Source organism: Emys orbicularis, chromosome 2 (assembly GCF_028017835.1).
Source record: "Emys orbicularis isolate rEmyOrb1 chromosome 2, rEmyOrb1.hap1, whole genome shotgun sequence".
NCBI classification, from domain to species: domain Eukaryota; kingdom Metazoa; phylum Chordata; order Testudines; family Emydidae; genus Emys; species Emys orbicularis.
The window spans coordinates 234,386,599-234,409,449 of NC_088684.1; the positions used below are offsets into that span (position 1 = coordinate 234,386,599).

Below are 22,851 nucleotides of genomic sequence, written 5' to 3' on the forward strand. Positions count from 1 at the left end.
AGTTGGCCCCGCGCTGCTCCCAGAAGCGGCCAGCATGTCCCTGCAGCCCCGCGCACTGCCCCTGCCTGCAGGCACCGCCCCTGCAGCTCCCATTGGCTGCAGTTCCTGGCCAATGGGAGCTGCGGAGTCAGCATTTGGAGCAGTGCCCCCTGCCCCCCCAGGGATGTGCCGGCCGCTTCTTGGAGTGGCACAGAGCCAGGGCAGGCAGGGAGCTTGCCTTAGCCCCGCTGCACCACTGGACTTTTAGTGGCCTAAAATCTCCTGGTTTGGCTTCAGTAGTCTCCAGGAGATAGAGCCCAATTTCCAGAGACTCCCAGCAAAACCGGGAGGGTTGGCAACCCCATGTGGCACCCAAAAGCCCTGATAAATTCATACAAAAAAACACAGTCTGTGCTTCAAAGAGTTTATCAACTGTGCATTTTTAAAAAAAAATGTAGGAGTAGGTTTTTAAAGTGTGCCCACAAGTGTTTGAACTTCAAAGTGAGAGCGTGCAGATATCCAAGCACAGCTTTGTTCTTGGAGAAACAGACACTGTGCTGCAGCCTCACAAAAAATGTGTGCTTATGTGCACTTGAGCCATTATTCCCTATAAGCGAGTGTGAGTGGCTTTGTTGCAGTAAAGTTTTTTGTGCACAGAACAGGCTGGTTGAGATTTTCAAAGCTGCCTCTAAGGGTACATCTTCACTACCCGCCATATCGGCGGGTAGCAATCTATTTATCCGGGATCGATATATCGCGTCTTGTTAAGACACGATATATCGATCCCCGAACGCGCTCACCGTCGACTCCGGAACTCCACCAGAGCGAGCGGCGGTAGCGCAGTCGATGGGGGAGCTGCAGCCGTCGATCCCACACCGTCTGGACCCCAGGTAATTCGATCCAAGATACTTTGACTTCAGCTACGCTATTTGCGTAGCTGAAGTTGCGTATCTTGGATCGATTTCCTCCCCCCCCCCCAGTGTAGACCAGCCCTAATTGAATTTCACTGGGAATTGGGCATCCAAATCCATTAGGCAGCTTTGAAATCTCAGCCACGATGTTTTGAAATGTTACTCCTTCATGCGAAGAGACCGAGGCAGTCTAATCTCCTAAATGATTTGTGCCTCTTTAAGATGGTTGTGCTTGTAAGCAAAAGAATCGCATTTTTATAGCTTTGAGTGAGGGAAGCATTTGCTTTCAAGGTACTATTTTTTTTTTCTTTCAAGCTTTTTTTTCTTTCTTCATTATAAGGTTAACTTAAAAAAATTTTAAGATATAAATGAAATTTGTTCTTAGAGATAATGTCAGGCAAGCATTATTAGCACTGGATTTCAGTTATAACTTAATAATATTTACGTGAGCATTGCTAAATCCCGCTAAAAGTGTATTGCATACTAAAAGCATTCCTACAGTTGCAGGTACAATTTCTATAAGAACACGCACAATAAGGCTTTAAATTACAATACCCACTGGCATGGCTCAGCTTTGCTGGCCAGAGCATTGGGGTAGAACTCACTATTCACCCCACTCCATGCCTACCTTCTCTATTTGGGGCGGGGGGTGCGAGGGAGTTGCTGTGTACTCTTACTCCTATGTCTACTGACTCAGTCTGGGTAGCCTGCACACAGGGATTTGGGGAAGGGAGTGTTTCTTATATGGGCATATAGTCGAAGCTAGAAGCTAGCTCTGAGTGTGGAAAGATTACAAGTCTAGCACATGGAGCATACCTTCACCCTACAAACCTTTGTCTGGGTTGTCTTAGCCATCTAGCCTTCACCCAAGCCATGTTGTCTGTTAGGCACTGGCTAAATTGCTCAACTGCACCGATCAGGTCAGGTGAGATGGAGGTATAAAGCTGGATGCCACCACAATTCATGTTTCCTCCTCATAAGAATGAGACATAGTGATAGCTCAGTGGTTTGAGCATTGGCCTGCTAAACCCAGGGTTGTGAGTTCAATCCTTGAGCGGGCCATTTAGGGATCTGGGGCAAAAATCTGTCTGGGGATTGGCCCTGCTTGAGCAGGGGGTTGGACTAGATGACCTCCTGAGGTCCCTTCCAACCCTGAGATTCTATGATATACCATCTTCCTGATTTGATTAATACTTAGACCTTTTCTCTTCCAAAGAATCTGATAAGTGTAGTCCATCATCCAGGGCCGGCTCTAGGCACCAGCCGACCAAGCACGTGCTTGGGGCGGCACCTCAGAAGGGGCAGCCAATGTTGGGGTGGCGGGGGGCGCTCGACGGGTTTTTTGTTTGTTTTGGCCGGGCAGCGCGGGGGTGTTTCGGCGGCCCGGCCCAGCACTCGGGGTGGGGGAGGGTATTATGGCGGGGCGGCGCTCTTCTTTTTTGCCTGGGGCGGCAAAAAAGTTAGAGCCGGCCCTCCAGTCATCACAACACTCTAAGTGAATATTATCCCAATTTCACATATGGGGAAACTGGAGCATGAGAGTTGAGTGACTTGCCCAAAACCTCAGAGAAAATTAATGTCAGAGTCAAACAGAATTCAGCAGTGTTTTTTTGCTATAATTGGTAGAACATGTGACCATTAAAGCATGCTATCAACCTGAGGTATGGAAGAGGAATGCTGAAAGCTGGGGCCAATACTGTGTTTATACAGTTGAAATGAGAATGTTTGTTTGTTTGTTTGTTTGTTTATTTCTTAGAAATGTATTCCTGAAGAGCATGTGTTATCAACTGTGGGTGGCAGTGAAATCTTTTCTGAAGGATTTTTTTTTTAAATGTGGATTTGTAATTACTTATTGCCAGATATTTTTAATATAATTTCTCTCCCCTTTTTTGGGGGGGGCAAATATAATAACTTTGTAGACTTGACACTTAGAGTGCAAGCTCTACTCAACTGCCAGATACAAGCAGGAGATCAGGAGGCCTTCTCCCAGTACAGTCTATTCCTGTCAAAAATGCAGTACTTTGAATTGAATTGGTGGATTTTCAGCATCAATTGTCAGAGTTCCCGGAAGTGAGCTTGTCTTGCCTCCTATGTTACTGGTGCTCATTGTTTAACTCCACAATGATGTTGGTGTGCCATAAATGACTGATTCTATACTAGACTGTACAAATCAAGATCTGTTTTGTGGAATATTTTTTAAATATTTTTTTGATTATACACAAACATTGTCTTTCCCGTTTGGATATATTTCCTGCTAATAACCAATAAGTGTGAAATACAAGAAATATAAAATTGGGGCGGACATCTGCTTTGACTAAGAAAGATGGCTTGATCATGTCTAACTTTTAAAAGTTAATATGTTAAGTATGACTGTCAAGTGTTCATGAAATTAAAAAAATAATGCAATGTTATGGAAAATATTTCTTTTCTTTCTGTTGCTTATGGGAAAAGACAGACACTTTGGACCAAATAGTGCAGTATTCTACACATTGTAGAGCAACTGAGAAGGGGGAGGTATGCTGCTAGATGACTTGCTGTTCATGTTTAAATAGAAATGTGTTCTGTTCTCTAACTGTTTTGGTGCTAGTGAAGAGAGAATAATTGCTATAGAGCTCAATTTAAATGGGTTCTGAGGTTGATTCTCCCTTAGAGAGGGAGAGAGCCCAGAAAAGAAAAGGAGTTATGAGTCTTCACAAAATCTGCTCATTCACCCTTTAACGTGATGCTGATGATAGCCACGCTGAAAGTTATTTGGTGGGTTTTTTGGTAACTTGTGGGGGAGTAGAAATGTATGAGGCTGGATTATTTGGGGAGTTTCCCATGAATGGTACTGTCAATTGGATTTGACAGAAAACACATCACATTGCTAACTAATTGCCCTCTTCTCCCCCAAACCCTTCTAACTGGTGATTAATTGCTGCATTCCCATCCCTGCCACTGTCCAGACATCAGTTACATTCCCCTCCTACCCCATCTCTAGAGATAACACCAGTCCTTAAATGAAAGAGGCTGGTTATTTTTACTAGGCATTTAGGTTTCTTCTCCATCACTGATGCAATTTTGCTTAAATTACAGCATTTACATTGGTTGTTTTTTGTAAAACAATTTTTTTTTTTAAACAAGGTAGTTTTATGAAACTATAGGAACTAAAACTGAAAGAAAAGATCCAGCAGAGCCCCAGAGGGACAAATAGAGTACACTCCACTATTTTTATTAGAAGGAGCCCCAAAACTATAGCTTATAATTTCAGATCCTCTGTGGGGAGGTGAAAAATATTGTTTCTAATCATCTGGTATTCTCCTCTTCTTCTATTCCAGTGAGGAATTTATTCCCCCTTCTCCCCGTACACCCATGTGCCCCTTCCTGATCCGCTTCAGTCAGAACGGTTGTCTTTATTGTCTGCTATATCAAGACAGTTTTGGCCGGCCACCTCTTTCCCCTTTGCCTCAGTGTCTCTGCAGCTGATCTCACAGGACAGGACATTTCATTAATCAGATTAAGTGGAAAGAAACTGTTACAAAGCACAGGGGAGAAAGGGATCTTGGCAGACACTTTGTGGAGTAGTGGGGTACGTGTTACCAGTTTCTCAAACTCAGGCAAGCAGGGAGTGCTACTGCAAGTGCACTCAGGCCCCAGAGAAAGGAAAATTGTTTGGGAGTGTGGGTATTGTGCCACTGGTGGAATAAGGGCACCTCCTGGGATCAGAGTATTTTAGTCTGATGTGGTGTGACTGCTCCTCCCCACAGAGCAGCATATGGCACTGACGACACTTATGTAAAGATCCCCGTGATGCAGGCCAGAGACTGTTATGGCTTGAGAGGTTGGTTCAAGTGGGGTTGTGGAACTTTCATTCTAGGACACCCTTCCTTCCCTCACTAATCCTAGAGCCCTGTTTCTGGCAGCCTGAATACATTTGCAGCATTACCCTCAAAACACTGACAATTAATCCCTTCCCAGGAAATGGGACTTGACCTTCACCTTTAAGGCTCAGTAGTTGGTGTGAAGTGATTTCCATTTCCACACCTTCCCCCGGTATCGCAATATAACATGTGCCACTAGGCCATAATTTTAAATATTTGTGAGGGAGGAAAAAACATCATTATCTTTTTAAAGTTTAAAATTGACATGTTCAAAATGAATAGTGTGGATGGGAAAGCAATAAATAAACTTGTGAAATAAGCAGATACAGTAAGGAAAGGCACTGAGAGAGCTATATTTAAAAAAAAAAAAAATCTTGTACTAAAAAGAAAATTCAGTAACTTTTTGCCAAATTTATGAACCATAACATGCTTTAGTTGCTGCTGAAGCAAAACCTTATCCTCCACGAAGCCACTTTCTATTTTTGGCACTTTAAAACCTGCAGTACATCTGACTGCAGTTTATACTAGAAGAAAGTCTGGCACTGTCATCAGCTATATTCAAGCATCTGTCTGAGAGCCATTCAAACTCGTTACTTCATTCTTTTTTCCCAGAAACAAAATCTAGCCTTGAGGAGTTTCTGGTGCGCTGTGTTGTAGAAAATTGGGGGGCTTTTATCTGATTAGTTAATTTAATGCCAGGTTAACAGTCCTTGAGACCAAAGTCCTTCATACCTGTTCCATGGCTCACCCAGACCGCAGCAGTGCAAATTTCCTATGCTGGCCTGCCTCAGTCCTTGGCCTTTGTTGTCACTGCTATCAGAGATGATGGTTTTGCTCATTCTGTGTTGATGCTGATCCACAAGAAAGTCAATTTTTGTTCTAACTGTAGTCGCTTTCTGCAGCAGCGTTGCACTTTTGCACCCCACCAGTTTGGACACGGATTGTGCTGCTGCTATTGACTTTTTTTTAATGTAATTGAGCTTCTTCAAACTTTAACCTTAGTTTTGAGTAGGGTTACCATATTTCCACAATCAAAAAAGAGGACACGGGGGGGGGGGGGGGAAGCCCCGCCCCCGCCCCATCCACTCCCTCCCACTTCCCACCCCCTGACTGCCCCCCTCAGAACCCCAACCCCCCCTGCTTCTTGTCCCCTGACTGCCCCCTGCTGAGAACCCCCCTAGGACACTACCTGTCCCCTGACTGCTCCGACCCTTATCCACTCGCATGGGTGGCAGGGTTGTAGAAATTTTGGTGGTGCCCAGAACCCCCCCCCCACACCTGCCTAAGGCTCTGGGAGGGGGGTTGGGTGGGGGGAGGAGGTCTGGGGTGCAGGTCCTGGGCTGGGTATTAGGGTGCAGGAGGGGTGCAGGGTGCAGGTTCTGGGATAGAGTTTGGGTGCTGGGTGCAGGCTCCGGGCTGGGGCAGGGGGTGGGTGTGCAGGAGGGGGTGAGGGGTGCAGGCTCTGGGATGGAGTTTGGGGGTGGGAGGCGGTGCAAAGGGAGGCGGTGCAGGCTTTGGGAGGGAGTTTGAGGGCAGGAGGGGGTGTGTGGGAAGGGGGGAGGGGGTTTGGGAGGGAGTTTGGGGATAGGAGGGGATGCAGGGGTGAGGGCTGTGGGTCTGAGAATGGGGGGTTCATGATGCAGGAGGGGGCTCAGGGATGGAGCAGAGGATTAGGGTGTGGGGGGATGAGGGCTGGGGATGAGGGGTTTGGGGCGTTGGAGAGGCTCAGGGCTAGGATGGAAGGGCAGGGTAAGGGCAGCCTGTCTTCCCATTAGTGGATGGGGGTACTAGGACCCGGGGGCAGCAGACAGCAGTTGCTGCTGGCTCTGGCAGTACAAGCAGGGAAGGGAGAGGCAGGCAGGGAGGGAGGGGGGGCCCGCGGAGGGTGGTTGGCAGGTGGAGGCCGGGGACCCATCCAACACTCTCCCGCTCCCTGACTGCCCCCCCCCCCCCCGGACTCCCCCCCCCCCCCCCCCCCCCCCGGACTCCCCCCCCCCCCCCCCCCCCCCGGACTCCCCTTACCATTCTGGCTCCACGGGTTTGCAAAACACGCTGCCCGGTGGGTCGGTTTGTGTTACACAGGGCTGCAGACAGAGGGAGGGGGGAGCAGGGGAGGGCTCTGGCTGCTGGAGGCCAATGGGAGCGGGTCAATCGGCCCAGCTGCCCAATCAACAGCCGCACTCTGCATGGAAGGGAGGGAGGGAGGCGAGGGAGAAAAAAACCCTGGACATTTTAACCTTGTTACCAATTCCTCCCGGACGGCTATTTAGAGACGCAAAAGCCGGACATGTCCGGGGAAATACGGACGGATGGTAACCCTAGTTTTGAGTCCCCAGCAGGGGTAAGAATCAGCAAGAGAACATGCTATAAATGCTGCCTGCAACTATGAAGAAATCTCATGCTCCCCCTCTACTATTTCAGACAGACAGAAGCCAGACTGATTTATTTGCCTTCGTCTTAAGTTCATTGGCTGAGCAGATCTGTCTAGCTGCAGTATTTCCTTCTAGCAGCATACAACCACAGATCCTTTTTTCTTTTCTTTCTTCTTGAGATCAGACAAGCTGTGGATAAATTGCAGGCAACATCAGGTCCATTCTGTTCAGCATGGTGTGCTCTTTAAGGGGCATAAGATTCAGATCAAAGGAAAATTGCATCTTCCAAAAGAAAAGGAGAGACAAAGGAAATCAAGGGTTCATCTGGGAGTTATTTGATTCCTGGACCTTCTACATGTCTGAGGTCTTGCACAGTTGCTCAAGTGTTGATTATTACTGCAGGACAAGAACCTGCTAGTGCCTGTGTGATCGCCCACCTCTCTCACCCTAACCATTTGGGGACTATAGAAGCTGCCCTTTCCTATTGCCATATATCTCTAGGGTGACCATATTTCCCTATGATGAATACAGGACACCTGTAAAATTACTTCTATTCAAGCGAGTCCAATGGCAATCGTACAAACATTCAAATTAACATTAAGTTGACTGAGCCCCTCTTAAAAAGAAATACTGTGTAGTTGGCTTTTTTTATTTACCTTTTTATCTTTAAGGCTTTAGGGTTCACATGGGGAGGGATGGCACACACACCTCTACGTGCCTCCCCCCATGCGCGCACACGGGGAGGGGTGACACACACATACTCCCGCTGTGTGAGAGAGGTGGAGGGGAGTGACCAACCAACCCAACCCTCCCTGCCCAGTGCTTCTGCCTTCCATGCCTGACTGGGCCCCCGGGACAGAGCCACCTCTTCTGGTACCTGGCACCACGTCTTCCTGAGGTAACACGTGGGGGGCACACAGGATCATATGCCCCCCGCTCCGATTTCTGCCAGAGTTCCGCCAGAATGTGGTCAGCAGCAGCTTTTCGGCACTGTGCGAAGGGACGGGAGCTGCTTCCAGCCGCAGGGGAGGAGAAGGGTGGGGGGGAGGGATGACCTGGCCTGTGTCTTTGCAGAGCTCATCTCTCCCCCACCCCACCACTCCCATGTTGCTGGAAGCAGCTTGTCCCTTCCTGCCTGCACAGTGTTGAAAGGCAGCTAACACCTCCAGGAGGTTGCTGGCCACCAACGTAACCCAGCCATCTCCTGGCTACAGTGTGGGCAGGAAGGGGTTAACCCCTAAGGATGCATTGTGCACCAGGGTCCAGGGAGCCTGACTGCAGGGACTTCAGCGAACCCAGCCTAGGGTGACCAGATAGCAAGTGTAAAAAATCGGGACGGGGGTGCGGAGTAATAGGCCTCTATATAAGAAAAAAGCCCCAATTATCAGGACTGTGCCTATAAAATCGGGACATCTAGTCACCCTAACCCAGCCAGAGAGGTGGCTCAGCAGGGGAGGGTGCCTAGGGGATGGAGCAGCCCTGTGCTCCATAGGGACAGGACCTGGCAGTGGGGGGGACGGCTGGGGGGTGAAGAGGGTGCTAAGCCCCTGCCTTGGGAGCTGCTGTGGAGCCTGCAGGTCCGGAGTGTGAACAGGCTGGAAATCGCTCCCCGCCCCCCACCACACCAGAGCTTAGCTGAGGGGTGGAGAGGCTTCTCTGTACCAGCGCTATGTGGGGCTTTGGCACGTGCAGGGCTTGGCTCCTCCTGGTCAGTGCCCCAGGTCGGAAGGTCTTGGGCTTTCCCGGAGCACCGACCCAGCCAAAAGCAGTGGGGGAAGGAAGGAGCCTGCCGGCCAGGCTGTTAGTAAGCTGAGCGCTCTGACCAGGGACTGGTTCTCTGCACAGCGCTGGGAGCGAGACGCATCCTACTGGGAGTGGGATATGTAGGAGCAGCAGGGCTGGAGGTAAAGCAGGGAGAGAACAGCAAGAGGAGGAGCATGTAAAGGGTCGATGGGTGAGCAGCAGAGGCAACACATAACCAGCTGGCGCCGGCCCACACTCACCAGCCACTGCAGCACGCAGCCAGTGCCAGCCAGAAATGGGATGGGGGCAGGGCCCTACTGGCCGAGAGCCAGCACGCAGTGGAGGCTGCGCTGACAGACTGGCAGGGGGAGCAGCTGGCCCCGCGTGCTGCATCTTCACCCCACCACCAGCCTTACACACCCACCCCCATTGTCGGCCACTGGACCCACCCCCCCACCCCCCCCCGCCACTCACCCCTGGTGGGCGGGTGGCTGGCGAGCAGGGATCTGGCCAGCAGCAGGACCCACTAGTACTGAAGGGAGGGGAAGGGGGGACAGAAAATACAGAACAATTTGTTTTTAAGAAAAAGTCAGGACATCTGCAGAAGGGCTTAAATACGGGACTGTCCCTTTAAAAACTGGACATCCAGTCACCCTACATATCTCTGAAAGTTCAAACAAGAAGCCTTGTGACCTTAAAAGCATTTTCTTGCATTTGCCAATCCAGATTCCTATTGGAGCTGATGCCAGTTCCAACTGTTGTTCAAATTTGGAGAAATATGAGATCTGAGAAGACCCCTCTCCTGATTTCAGCTTTTCAAACAATCACCCTGAGCCCAAAGAGCATGCCAAGAAGTGTATGGTGTCCCTCAAGGCATTTATTTGAGCTATTGCAAACAAGTTTACGCCTCCAAATTGATGCAGCTTGATGACCCTTCTTTCTATTGTTTCCTTATCACCTCATGTGCCCCCATCTGATATGACCCTCTCATCACCTGTGGACTCCACTTCTTTGTAACCTTCCCCCTATACAAGTGTCCTGATTCCCTTCCTAGCCCTTTGAATGTGCTCAGATGTTTTCCAACCTGGAAATTGGATAGTGTTTTGAGGAAAAGATCAGGCATGAGCTCTGATCCTTTTCAATATGTTCTTGTTGGTTGGAGGAGTGCAGATTTAACTATGAATAACTAATTTGAAATTATAAGGTTCAGCTTCTCTCCCACCCATCCCAAGTCAAGGTGTTTGTGGTTTGCTAAAGAGCTTAAGTGAACATGCTTGGTTTGTTTTCTTCTATGACCATTAGATCAGTAGAAAGTACTCTAAACCACCTACACTTGGGAAACTATTTGCCTTCCAAAAGATTGAAGACCTATCCATCAGATCTATTCTCTGCTTATGCTTAACAAAAATGCACAAACCCAGATGATCGAGGACTTCCCCACTTGTCAAAAAAACAAACAATCTGTAGTGCATTAAGAAGGCTTCATGTTCAGTAGTAATTGTTATCGGATTTATTCTTTTTCATTATAGGTTGCTATCCAGTATGTTTGGGCTAAAGCAGTGGGCGACAGTTGCCATGTATAATGCTTGCTTGAGAATTTTTTTTTCTCTGACGGGAGTAATCTAATTGATGGGGAAGCCAATAAAACTCTTAAGCGACTGGCTCATTCCAAGAATAAAAATCTGAAAATGTACTTGATATTTCTACAGTCTTTTAGCTACATTGGTAGGCTCTCCAGCCAAGGAAAGCTTCAGTTAAATCCAGCAGCTTTTCTCTAGGTTTTTTTTCTTGAGCACCAAATCTGAAAGCAACCTTTGTCAAGCCAAACTTGGTGGAAAATTCCTCCTTAACAGGAAAATTTATCCACACACTAAACCTTTTGCTACAGTTAGTATAATTGTGACATTTTAATGTATTCCCGTTACTTAACTAATGTAAATTGAAAATCACTGATTTCCTGTTCAAAACAGCACTTGCTGTCAACTACTGCACTTGCACTCTTGTCGCGTGCAGTGTTTCAGTTAACTACACTATATAATTGTTTGCTTTTTGCCCAGTTACATGGTCTTATGTCCAGCTACTGTGCAAAACAGTGACCTAGTCAGATTACAATGATGAAGCTAGAATGAAATTAAATGATTGAACAGTGTGCTGAAGAACGTGCCAGAAATCTAGGTTTTTATGGTCTGCTTTACAGGCAATGATGCACTAATGAGATCTTTTTCAGTAGGAGGTGTTTTTTGCCCATATTGATATAAAGGTTTTATACTAAACTGTGGCATACCCTATGGCTATGTACTATATGTAAATAATCCTGGTGAGCACATACATTCAATGAGACATGGTGTCAGAAAAATTGCATTTCATTTACTTTGTGTTGTGTCTCAGTCTGAGACTCTGGTCTCCCTGGGTTTTAGTCAGAGAAATGTTTTAATTCTGTTCCTTTATAAAAAAAAAAAAAAAAAAAAATCAGGTTTGGATTTTGTGTTTTAATAGGACAGCTGGGAAGTTATAGAAGGACTGCGAGGAGTCATAAATTATACCCAGGAACCACAGAAACAGGAAGGCTACCTGCTGAAAAAGAGGAAATGGCCGCTGAAAGGCTGGCACAAGGTAGGAAAGAAGTATGTCTTAGGGTTAGTTGCCAACTCACTTGGTGTGTTGTCCTTGTTGAAAAGTTAACTGCAGAAGATGCCCTTTTAGTGGAATATATTGTATCATTTCCTGCTCTCCTATAAAAGGTTTCTTTGCATTTCTGATTACAGAGATACTTCTTCTTGGACAGAGGAATTTTGAAGTATGCCAAGTGTCAAGCTGATGTAAGTTTTTTGTTTGTTTGTTTGTTTGTTTTTGTTTTTTTTTCTCTCTCTCTCTCTCTCTCTCTCTCGATATTGTGGTATTTCATATGAATACCAGGACTTGGGTCATGTTGTGAAGAGGAAAGATAGATTTTGAATTTCTAACCTACAAGATGAATTAAAAATGTTGGTCCTGCCAACCAATGCATCTCTTCTCCTATCCTGCCTCAGGCATTAATGCTAATTTTTCTATGTAAAATCTTTTTTTGCAGGTAGAGAGAGAGAAGCTGCATGGCTGCATTGATGTTGGACTTTCAGTGATGTCTGTAAAGAAATCAACAAAATGTATAGATTTGGATACCGAAGAATACATATACCATCTAAAGGTAATTCTTCAAGGCAATCTTATTCTGTATCTTACCAATTAAATTGTAAAAATATTAAAACGTTGTGATGCACCTAGTGGGGGGGGGGTGTGTGTGTGTTGTTGGCCTCTTAATAAAGGGTGCTGGAAATGTTGGTTAACTTGAAGGAAAAACATTTTAAATTCTGTAGCAGTTGTCAAGTGTGGGCAAACGTTATAGTTTGCTGAGAAGCAAATGATGTCCTTTATTTTACTGTAGTTTGGTTTCTGGAATTCGTAATTTCTGTACAACCTTTCTCTAACTTTAAATTTTGTCAAACACAAAGTCTCATAGTTGGCAGCAATTTTTTATACTTAAATTTAGTTACTACTTTTTGTGAGACGAATGTGGGGAGAAAAAATGGACCAGAGTAATTACATGCTACTGTTGTGCCCTCTTGCATCTTTTCCATTATGTGAGCGTACTTGCACTTATCTAATCTATTAATAGAACATAATTAAGAAGGAATGTATTTATTTTATCTGTGGACTATATTCTGTACTTTTAAAGTTGTAAGTTTATCTATTGATCTAATGGTCTAAATTGACTTAAAATATATAGCTAGTGTTTTTTAAATGTAAAAAAACCACCAAACCTATATTTAACTAAGATTAAAAGTCTTTTGAACCTTAAAAGCAAATAAGTTTGGAAGTAAAACTGAAAACATATATATATATACAACTATGGCATGTATGAAGATTTAATGCTGCCATGCTTCTGTGGGTCTAAGTTGAGCCTGTCCTCTGGACGACAGACTTACAAGACTTGTATTTAAGTTCACAATATTAGGCCCTATTTAGTAAGGTACCCCTTTTTTAGGATAGCACTTAAGTGTTTGCTTAAGTCCTATTGAAGTCAATGAGACTTAAGCATGTGCGTCAGTGTTGCCCTGAATAGGGATGGACTCAAACATTTGTTTGTGCTTTCCTGAATTGGGGCCTTAGAGATAAACTTCTTCAGTTAACATAGTTTTCCTCTTAAGCTGCTCCATGAATTTGTTTCTATGTTTTATTCAGGCAAGTGAACAGTACTATTTAACAGGCACACTTTATTGATGCTCTGTCAAGAATTCAGAACCCCTTGTGGCCACCTTGTAAGAAATAGGAAAAAATAAGATCTAGTTTTGTCTAGTAATTTAAGGTTGACTCCCTGTCATATAACTTAACTATTTTCTGTAGGTGAAATCTCAGGAACTGTTTGACGAATGGGTAGCAAAACTGCGGCACCACAGAATGTATCGTCAAAATGAAATTGCCATGTTTCCACATGATATCAATAATCATTTCTTCCCAGCGTCCTCTACTGCAGACTCTGTACCCGGTGTGTTCGACTCTGTCTCAAGTAGAAAGGTAATGATGAGCTTTCATCAAGGATTAATGTAGCTTGATTTCTCTATCAGTTTGTGTAAAGACCGTAATTTAAGTTTTTGGTTGGGTAACGGTTTGGTGTAAGATGTAAACAGTAAAATGGTCTAATGCAGGCAGTCTCAACCTTTTTCTTTCTGAGGCCCACCCCCCCAACATGCTATAAAAACTCCACAGACCACCTGTCCCACAACAACTGGTTTTCTGCATATAAAAGCCAGGACCGGTGTTAGGGGGTAGCAAGCAGGGCAATTGCCTGGGGCCCCCATGCCACAAGGGCCCCTGCGAAGCTAAGTTGCTCAGGCTTTGGCTTCAGCCCCAGGTGGCAGGGCTCAGGGCCCCAAGCTTCAGCCCCATGTGGTGGGGCTTTGGCTTTCTGCCATGGGCCCCAGTGAGTCTAACAGTGGCCATGCTTGGTGGACCCCCTGGAACCTGCTCATGGCCCCCCAGGGGGCCCGGGACCCCTGGTTGAGAACCACTGCTCTAGAATACTATAAAGTTATCCTGTTTTTTTTTAATATCATTGTTTAAAGTTTTATTAAAATATAATTTTCGTTTGCTTCATTTAAATGGTAACAAGGCCAATATTGGAAAAGTTCTAATCTGTTAATGGTTGCATAATAAATATCTTTGGTACACATGAGTTTTGCTGTCAGAATGGGAAAAGTAACTAGATTTTTACTTTAAATTTAAGCTTTGTCCATTCATGCTACAGTGGTGAAAATTTGTGGGTTTAACATTAAAACTTAGCAAATAATTTCATGAAGTATCTAGAAGAACTACAAAACATTAGCAATCCAATATTATGATAAGTATTTAGGCTTCCTTTAAAAATGTGCAGTGATGATAAAACTGTAAATCATAAATTTGCCAATGTGTTTAATTGACACACAATTTTCTTCGAGATGAGTTGTCCACAGAGATTCTAGTGTTAGCATGTATGCACCGCATGTGCATGAGATTGGATTCTTTTGGCCAGCAGTGGCTATTGGGGCCATGCCTGCACCGTAGATATCCTTGTGCTAACCGCCCCATATGCGCACACTCCTCAGGGAATAAAGGGCAGAATGGGTCCCTCGGTTCCTTCGTACCACCTGTGGCAGCAAGTCAAAAGTCCTGCAGTGTTTGCCTGCTTTTCTGTATACTGTGCTAGTGTTAATTAGCTAGTACTCTAACTAGTAAATAATTAGTGAGTTATTGCCCATTTTTTTTAAAAACAAATATCCGTTTAGGCTAGACACACTCATCCTACCAATATAGCAGAAACTTTAAGACCCGTCAATGCTGGGCACTTCTGGTGCCTACTCTGCGTAGGATAGGGACATGCAGAATGTTTTGGGGAGTATGTCACTCTTTCTCTAGCTACACCCGGAAAACTAGAGAAGCCCATCTAAAGCTGTTCCACCTTGAGAGCTCGATCCACTCCGCCTGGGACACTGAAGGAAGGTCGGAAATGGACCAATGTAATCTGGGCAGCCCCTTTCTATTAGTGCACTGGTGGGCCAAGATTCTAATCTGCGCTCCCGGACCACTTCTTCTAAGAGGCTTCGCCTGCTATTCCAGCGTTGACAACTTCTGATGGGCAGAAAAGAGCACCACTGCAGGGCCAAGATAGGTGCAGGTCACCTTCTCCCAGGCCTAGCAAGCAGAGACATAAGCCATCAAACTTTTGGCTTGGCTTGGCTTGGTTTAAGCTTAAATTTAGGCTCAATCTCGTAAGGGCCAAAAGCATAACCAGGCCTCTTGAAGTACCCTAGTACCAATTACCAAGACCGCATCAGCAGTACTCCCAGACCATATGGACCTCTCTCTCTACCAGTTCTTCGGCATCAATCTCAACACTGGGTACCTTGGTATCCAGAGCCTTGGCACAGAATATCTCGGTACCCAGAGTCCTGGTACTTATTACCTCCATACCAGTCATCTCAAAACAGTGTTCCCCAGTACTAGCTATCTTGTTACCCAAAGCATACACTGTACCCAAGTGACTTAACTGTGAGCCCAGTACCCGAGTCACCCCTCCTTAAAAGATTGAAGGTGGTGATTTTCAAGCCACCGGCTTCTGAGTTATCAGTTCATCATGTTAAGAAAGTATTTCCAGTGGGGTGGGCAGCCATACTCTAGAAAGGCTGCATCTTCTATGGTGTCAAGTATCAGGGGGTAGCCGTGTTAGTCTGTATCTACAAAACCATCAAGGAGTCTGGTGGCACCTTAAAGACTAACAGATTTATTTGGGCATAAGCTTTCGTGGGTAAAAACCTCACTTCTTCAGATGCATCTGAAGAAGTGAGGTTTTTACCCACGAAAGCTTATGCCCAAATAAATCTGTTAGTCTTTAAGGTGCCACCAGACTCCTTGATGGTTTTTGCATCTTCTACTGTCTCCAGAGCTAGATCCTCCTCCCCGAAGAGGTAATATAGGTCGATTCAGCCATGCCATCTAGTGCAGTCTCAAATACTGGTAAGGCAAGAGTTGGAAAGTGAGGAAGAGCATTAGCTGCAAGGGGGGAAACATCTGGTCCTCCTTGCCATCTCCGCATCCTCCCTAGACAAGGCAGTGAATCCTGCTATGTTTTCCTCAGTGGATGGCTTCAGGGTGTTCCAGGAAAATGGCAGAGACCCTGGGTATACTACTGGAGGTGGTACAGGAAACCATATCAACTCATGGACATCGAACACCTTTCCACATCTGGCAGGCTCACCAGGCCCATAAAATGAGGGGCGATTGGAGCCTGCAACATCTGTTCTGGTCACACCCAAGTGAGCCGATAGATCATTTTCAGATACTAGTTCCTTTCCAGGGAATTTAGATATTTCTATTCATACCCACTACTGGGTTTGCTTGCAGTGGCCAATGTCCAGGAAACACAAAAACAGGGACCTCCCAAATGAATACCCTGAGAGAAGACCCCAAAGAAATTGGACCTCTTTAGGTGTCAGTATACGTATCAGTCAGCATCCAGATGCATATAACTAATTATCAGGCCCTCCTCTCCAAGTATGGGATAGGTTGTCTAGCTTGTAGATAAGCTTCCAAAAGCACATCAAGAGAAGCTGAAGGTCCTTTTGCTGGAGGACCAATTGACAGACTGTGCTGAAGACATTTGACATATGTAATATGGCCACATTGGTGACCATGAGTAGGTCTTCCTGGCTCTAGTCTGTACGGATCCCCTGGAAGGTCTAAACAACAATCGAGGACCTTCCATTGGCGGGCAGTGAACCTCTTAATTCTAGGATGGATGAGACCCTCCATTCCTTGAGACTTGAGGGCAACTCTGTGTTCTTGAGACTGGAACACAGCGGCCCAAAGAAGGAAGCAAACATGTCAACAATCGTCCTTCAAGCAGTACTTCTCTGCCTAGTACTGTTGTCAGCCCCAGAGGATGTCAGAGACACAAGAAAGATGTAGCTGAAGCAGGAGAAGTAGAAGAAGTTCCACTAGAGATGACCCTCTGCCCCTCTCTCTGCTGTTGAACACGCTGTGGTGTCCACCAGGCAGCAGGTCTGATGCCAATGTCAAGAGCCCAACAGAATCATCTGGAATCTTTGCCAAAGGGGGGTAAAAAAGGAAATCGCATCTTATTTTTGTGAAGCCTGGACTGGGATCACCTTGGGCAGGTGGCTCCTAGAGATTGCAAAAAAGGGATCTTCTTTCCAGTTCCAAACCCTTCCTACCCCTTGCCCCCCACCCCATCAATTTTCAGGGACCTGTCTCGCAAGATACTGTTAAAGCAAGAAGTGGACTGCCTTCTACAACTCGGAGCAGTGAAGGAGGTGCCTTCAGGGGGTCTATTTCTATTATTTTTTCGTCCCAAAGAAGAAAGGAGGTGTCTCAGACCTTTAATGTCTGAACAAAGTAATTTTGTTTCAAGTTCAGGACGGTGACTTCCCTCATTTCCCCCCCCCCCCCATCCCTGGACACCGGGACCGATCTATGCTCTTCTGCTGATCCCCATGGTATGGAGGATTCTTAGGAACTGAGAAAAAAGGCAGGACTGAGGACTAGGATAGCCCCAGCATGAGCCGGCAGTTCTGGTATTTGGATCTGATGAATCTCTCAACATAGCCACCAAGCACATGACTTGCTGTGACTGACATGATCTCACAGAACAATAGTCAGATCCTGCATCCAGACCCAACCTCCTTACATCTGGCAGCCTTGAAAGAAGCTGTCCAGCTGGAGTTCAGAACAATCTGCTGCACAATAGAAAAGCCTCCACTGGACTGATTTAAAGCAAAGTGTAGGAGGTATTCCAGTTGGACATTTCAGCACCAGCTTTCTCCCCTGACAACACCCATTTCAGCAATATCGGACTATTTACTAGCCCTGAAACAATCTTGACTTTCTATCAGCTACATGCAGTAGCAATAGCTGCACTTACATTCCTATTTAGGGTCATATTGTATTTTCCCACTCTACAGTGGTCAGGTTCCTTAAGAACCCTCATTCATGTATTTCTCCCAGTTCAGGAGCTTCCCTCCCCCTTGGGACCTCAATATACTATTAGCAGGGTTGTTGGATTCTCCCCTCCCCTTCCCCGTTGCGCCAAAGCTATTTCAGAAGTCTGGGTAAACCTATTCATTCATCTCCCAGTATTCTTCCCCAGGCCTCGCTCGACCTCTGGGGAAGCAAAACTTCACCCACTTGATGGAGTAAGGGCACTGTTTCTTTACAATGATGGGACAAAGCCATACAGTGATACAGAAACATACCTAGACTGTTTGTAGCCTTTGCAGGGACAGGGCTGACTCTACCATTTTTTGCCGCCCCAAGCCAAAAAAAAAAGGCACCCGAACTGCCGAAGCAAAAAAAAAAAAAAAAAAAAGCGGCCCGGACTGAGCCGCCCCACGAATGGACGGAATGCCGCCCCTTAGCATGTGCCGCCCCAGGCACGTGCTTCCTCCGCTGGTGCCTGGGGCCGGCCCTGTGCAGGGAGGGTCCTTTCAGGCTAGGTAAGTGGGTCTCTAACTGCATAAGGATGTGTTATGAGTTAGCCAGGCTAGAGCCAACCCCCTAAGCACATTAGAGCTCATTTCACTAGAGCTCATGCAGCCTCTGCTGCTTGTTTGAAGAGTATCCCTATTTCTGAAATCTGTAAGGCAGCTACAGGGAACTCAGTCCACACCTTTACAAGACGCTATTCTTTTGTAGCGGTGTCAAGATCAAATTCCTGCTTTGGTAGGGCTATCCTGCGATCACTTGTTTAAGTAGGACTCCTACTACCCACCTCCGAGCAGAGACAACCGCTTGCTATGGGCGATCACTCGAAAGAATGGTTACTTACCTTACAGTACCTGTGGGTCTTTGAGATGTGTTATCTGTGTGGATTCCACGAACTGCCCTCCTTCCCCACTGCTACAGAAACCTACTCCTCTGGGATTCTGTATTGGCAAAGAAACTGAGGATCCACTCCACCCTTTATGCACGCGGGTGGGGCAAATGTAAGGATATCTAGAGCACAGAGGCTCCTCCAACAGGCACCGCTCCCTGAAAGAATCCGATCACATGCATACCAAGAGTGGAACCTGCGTGGATAACACAACTTGAAGAACCAGAGGTACAGTAACGTAACTTGTTTATTTTTAATATGAAATACTTTAGTGTACTTCCAATTTATTAACCCAGTTTTGAAGTCAGTGGAGGTATGCCAATTTACACCAGCTGAAGATTTGGCCCATGATCAATGTTCTATGTTACACATTTTAATAGCTTGTAGAATGTTTGCATTCTAAGGATTAACATTCTTTTTGTGAGTCAGTCTGTCCAGCTAGATTGAGCTATAAAAGCGCTTGCTTCCTTCCCTGCCTCCTTTTGGCAACTTCCCCCCCATTTGTATATGAATTGTAGAGCAAAAGTAAGTTTCACGTTATGAATTTTGGAGAAGTAAATGTGGAATGTGTACAAAGTTCTAAATTGTACATCTTTATAAACTCCATCTGTACATTCCAAAAGGTGGATAACATGTTGTTGTTTACTACATATGGCTGGCTACAGCTTTCTGCAGTGATTTAAAGAACTAGAGCAGCTGTATACATGAATTAATGATAAAGTTACTAATTGATATTTACTGTCTTGGTTCTGACTAAACAAGTTGTATTTAATACACTTATTCTAATGCCAGTATATAAAATCAATAGTATCAATAGATATAGTGTTCAGTTTTCTTCCCACCCCCATAAGTAAAAAGGACTAAAGAAAGGGAACAAGCTTATTAATATAAAGGCATGGAAGAGACTTTCATATGAAGATAGATGTAAGGCTTGTATTGCTTAGTTTAAGTTCCTCTGTAGTTATTCTAGATAGGATAAGAGTAGGAATAATCATAGGAATATGAACATTAGTCAGGTCTTCAGATAACATCTGGTGAAACTTGCCCCCCTTTCTTTAAAATCTTCCTAACATTTAAACTATTCGTGGTTTGTTCCTTGTTTTGCTGAGTCGGAAATGGAGAGAACATTAAAGGCAGATGATGTGTTATTCAATTTACTACTCTGACATAACTGGTTTCAAGTGTTAAACCTTTTTAAATCTACTTTTCAGCAAACCTAGTTCTTGTTGATTTTCTTCTGTATTTGGCTTTCTGTTGCTGGTAGCTGCTAGTCAGCTCACTCCCTTATTCAGATTTTCACATGTCCATAAGGGGTGGTATTAAATAAAAAATGTGCATTTCTTTGTTGGCTCATATATTTGTGACACCTTTTGGTGCATGTAATCTTCACCAGCGTCTGAACCTGGTCCTCTGCATCTGGATGCCATAATGTATCTTCCCCACAATAATAGATTGCCTTTGTATTAATAATTCATTTCTGTTTCTTTGGAACAGGCAGGCAGCATGACAAAACAGAATTCATTGCGAATTGGAAGTAGCTTACAGTTTTCCTGTCCAAGTAGTGAGTCCAGGATTCCCCCTTGGCTACAGTCTTCTGAGGATATGGAAAAATGCTCAAAAGGTAATGTTATCTGAAGGAACTGTAAACTATTAGGTTATTTCAGATTTCCTGAATGTAACTGGAATTGACTGACTGTGTAAGGGCTGTCCTCATGTAGTGTTTACCTCTGAAAATGGTGGTGGTAGCTTTTTTTTTTTTTTTTTTTTTTGTGAATTATGTCCACATTTTATAGGGATAGTAATTTTCGAGTACCTCCATTTTTGGGTGGCCAACATGAGACCTCTTAAAGGGGCCTGACTTTTTCAGAAAGTTTTGGGCACCAATCTTCTGATGACCAGGCTTTGAGGTGTCTCAAACTAGGCACCCAGAAATCGAAGCATCCAAAATTCCTAGCCATTTGGGCCTTAGTGAACATCACAAGTGCCAGACATATTTACAGTCCAAGAGCTTGAGGTTCTTTTGAAGTTATTTCTCTATAGAACAAAAATACATGAAAAGCAGCAGTTTAAGCTTGCCCCATCAATATGCCTCTATCCTGACCTAGAAGGACCCACCTCTAGGGGTGAGAAGATAGTACGGTCTCCAAGCCTGTGACATCATTGCCCTCTCCACTAAGGGGGCTGACTAATGCCAAACTGTGGTAACAGTCTTTGTGCTGCTGACACCAATCCGCTACAAACTAGACTGCAAAAACAAGTGAATCAAAGTAAGACTTTAACTGCATGTAAAAAATTACTTCCCGTGTCTCCATTTCTTGGGAGCAACTGAAAATATTCTCTCTTTCAAAACAGATCTCTCGTATTGTCACACATATTTAATGGAAATGAGCCAGCTGTTACAGAGCATGGAAGTTCTCCATAGGACATGTTCAGCACCTGCTATAAATGCCATGCAGGTCAGTTGTGAAAATTATTACCATATATACTCGATCATAAGCCTGTTTGTTTATAAGTCGACGACCCCCCCCCCCAACATGGATCAGTAAAAATGGAAAATTTTTATGACCTGTTCATAAGCCAACCCTATAATTCAGGGGTCAGCAAACTTTGGCTCCTGATGGGCCGGGACAGCAACTGGTGGAGAAATTTTTTGGGGGGGAGAAGCTGGGGGTCAGGGGAGTAACCCCTGTGACCACCCCCCACATGACCCCACCCCTAGCCTGGGACCCCCACACTCACCCCATCCCTTCCCACCTTATCTGGGGAGGGCCAGGGGAGGATGTCTCTGGCCTGGCTGGAGCTGCTCCGGCAGACCGGGCAGCGCGGCCGCAGCCTGCTCCGGCGGGTCAGACCGGGTGGCGCAGCCGCAGCATGTTCCAGTGGGCTGGGCTGGGCAGCACGGCTACAGCATGCTCCGGCGGGCTGGGCGGAGCGGCCCCAGCCTGCTCTGGGGGGCGGGGCCAAGTGGCCCTGCAGCTGCTTTGGAGGCTGGGGGGAGAGCAGCGTAGCCAAAAGCAGAGAGAGACTGGCCCTGCCTCTTCCCTTCTGGCTCTGCTGGCTGTGCTGCCTCTCCTTGCTCCCTCTGCTGGGGGAAGGGGCTGTGTCCCACCTCTCCCTCTCCATACCTGTTGGTAAGCTGACCCCCTTCTCTGGTGCTTCCCTTTTTTACTAAAAAAAATTGGCTTATGTACGAGTATATACTGTACTTCATGGAAGTGGGAGGGGTGTCAAGATGTTGATTCTTCTTAGCAGTATTGTTTTACGACACCTACCGTTACTCTTGTTCCCTGTGTTGTTAAAAGTGTGGATCTTTTGAAAGTCCAAAAAAGGAAAAAAGAACTCACAGGAGGTGGCGGTCTAGAGTTATTGGGAAAGACGCTAAAGGAATGTTGCAGGTAACTGGAACAGTCTTTTTCCTGCCCCATCCCAACTTCCTCAAAATATTAACTTGCTTATTGATCTTTTCTTGCTCTAGCACTTTTAGAAGGATTCCAATTTCCTTAGATCAGGTAATATGTGAGATTGGATTTCACAGTCCCCTGGGACTCAAAATAGTCATTGAGCAAAATCCTGACGACTTTGACATCCATAGCAAAATTCCCATTGATTTCAAACTGGCCAAGATTTCACACATGGTCTCAACTGAGCCTCCATTTCTGGGTCCAGAAGCCATTGCAAATCTTACAGTACTATTTAACTGTCTGTTTACCTAATGGCTTCCACAAAGCATGTTGTTGGGGAGTTATAAGTTTAAACCATGGTACAACAAAATTCTCTACAACACTCCCCAGACCAAAAATAATGTTTCCACTAAATTTTTGCCAAATCTCCAAGTTTGAAACCTTTGAGCATGGTCTCTCCTATTCTTTGGTTTGCCAAATGTATTCACCCAGATCACTTGGATCGATCGGTCTTCAGCTGTCACTAAGACTGCGCCAATCACAACACGTCCGCCATTCTTCTCGCACTCTTGCCTTCCTTCTCCACATTCGTCCGAGATGTTTAACAATGTCATCTTCCCATCTTCTTGGAGGCATGCAAAAAACCATTTCTGATCAACAGCTGTTCCTCCCATGCTGTTGTCTAAG

General features: G+C 45.6%; 1 protein-coding gene across 1 annotated transcript in view; it reads left to right on the top strand.

The window, feature by feature from the left end:
- OSBPL3 (oxysterol binding protein like 3) overlaps window positions 1-22,851 on the top strand; it is a 119,456-nt gene that overhangs the window by 49,262 nt on the left and 47,343 nt on the right. Inside the window, exons 3-9 of the mRNA XM_065398601.1 lie at window positions 11,362-11,478; window positions 11,631-11,684; window positions 11,936-12,049; window positions 13,246-13,416; window positions 20,258-20,384; window positions 21,116-21,219; window positions 22,066-22,158. Of these exons, the coding sequence (XP_065254673.1) occupies window positions 11,362-11,478; window positions 11,631-11,684; window positions 11,936-12,049; window positions 13,246-13,416; window positions 20,258-20,384; window positions 21,116-21,219; window positions 22,066-22,158 (780 nt within the window). The remainder of the gene's footprint in view (window positions 1-11,361; window positions 11,479-11,630; window positions 11,685-11,935; window positions 12,050-13,245; window positions 13,417-20,257; window positions 20,385-21,115; window positions 21,220-22,065; window positions 22,159-22,851) is intronic.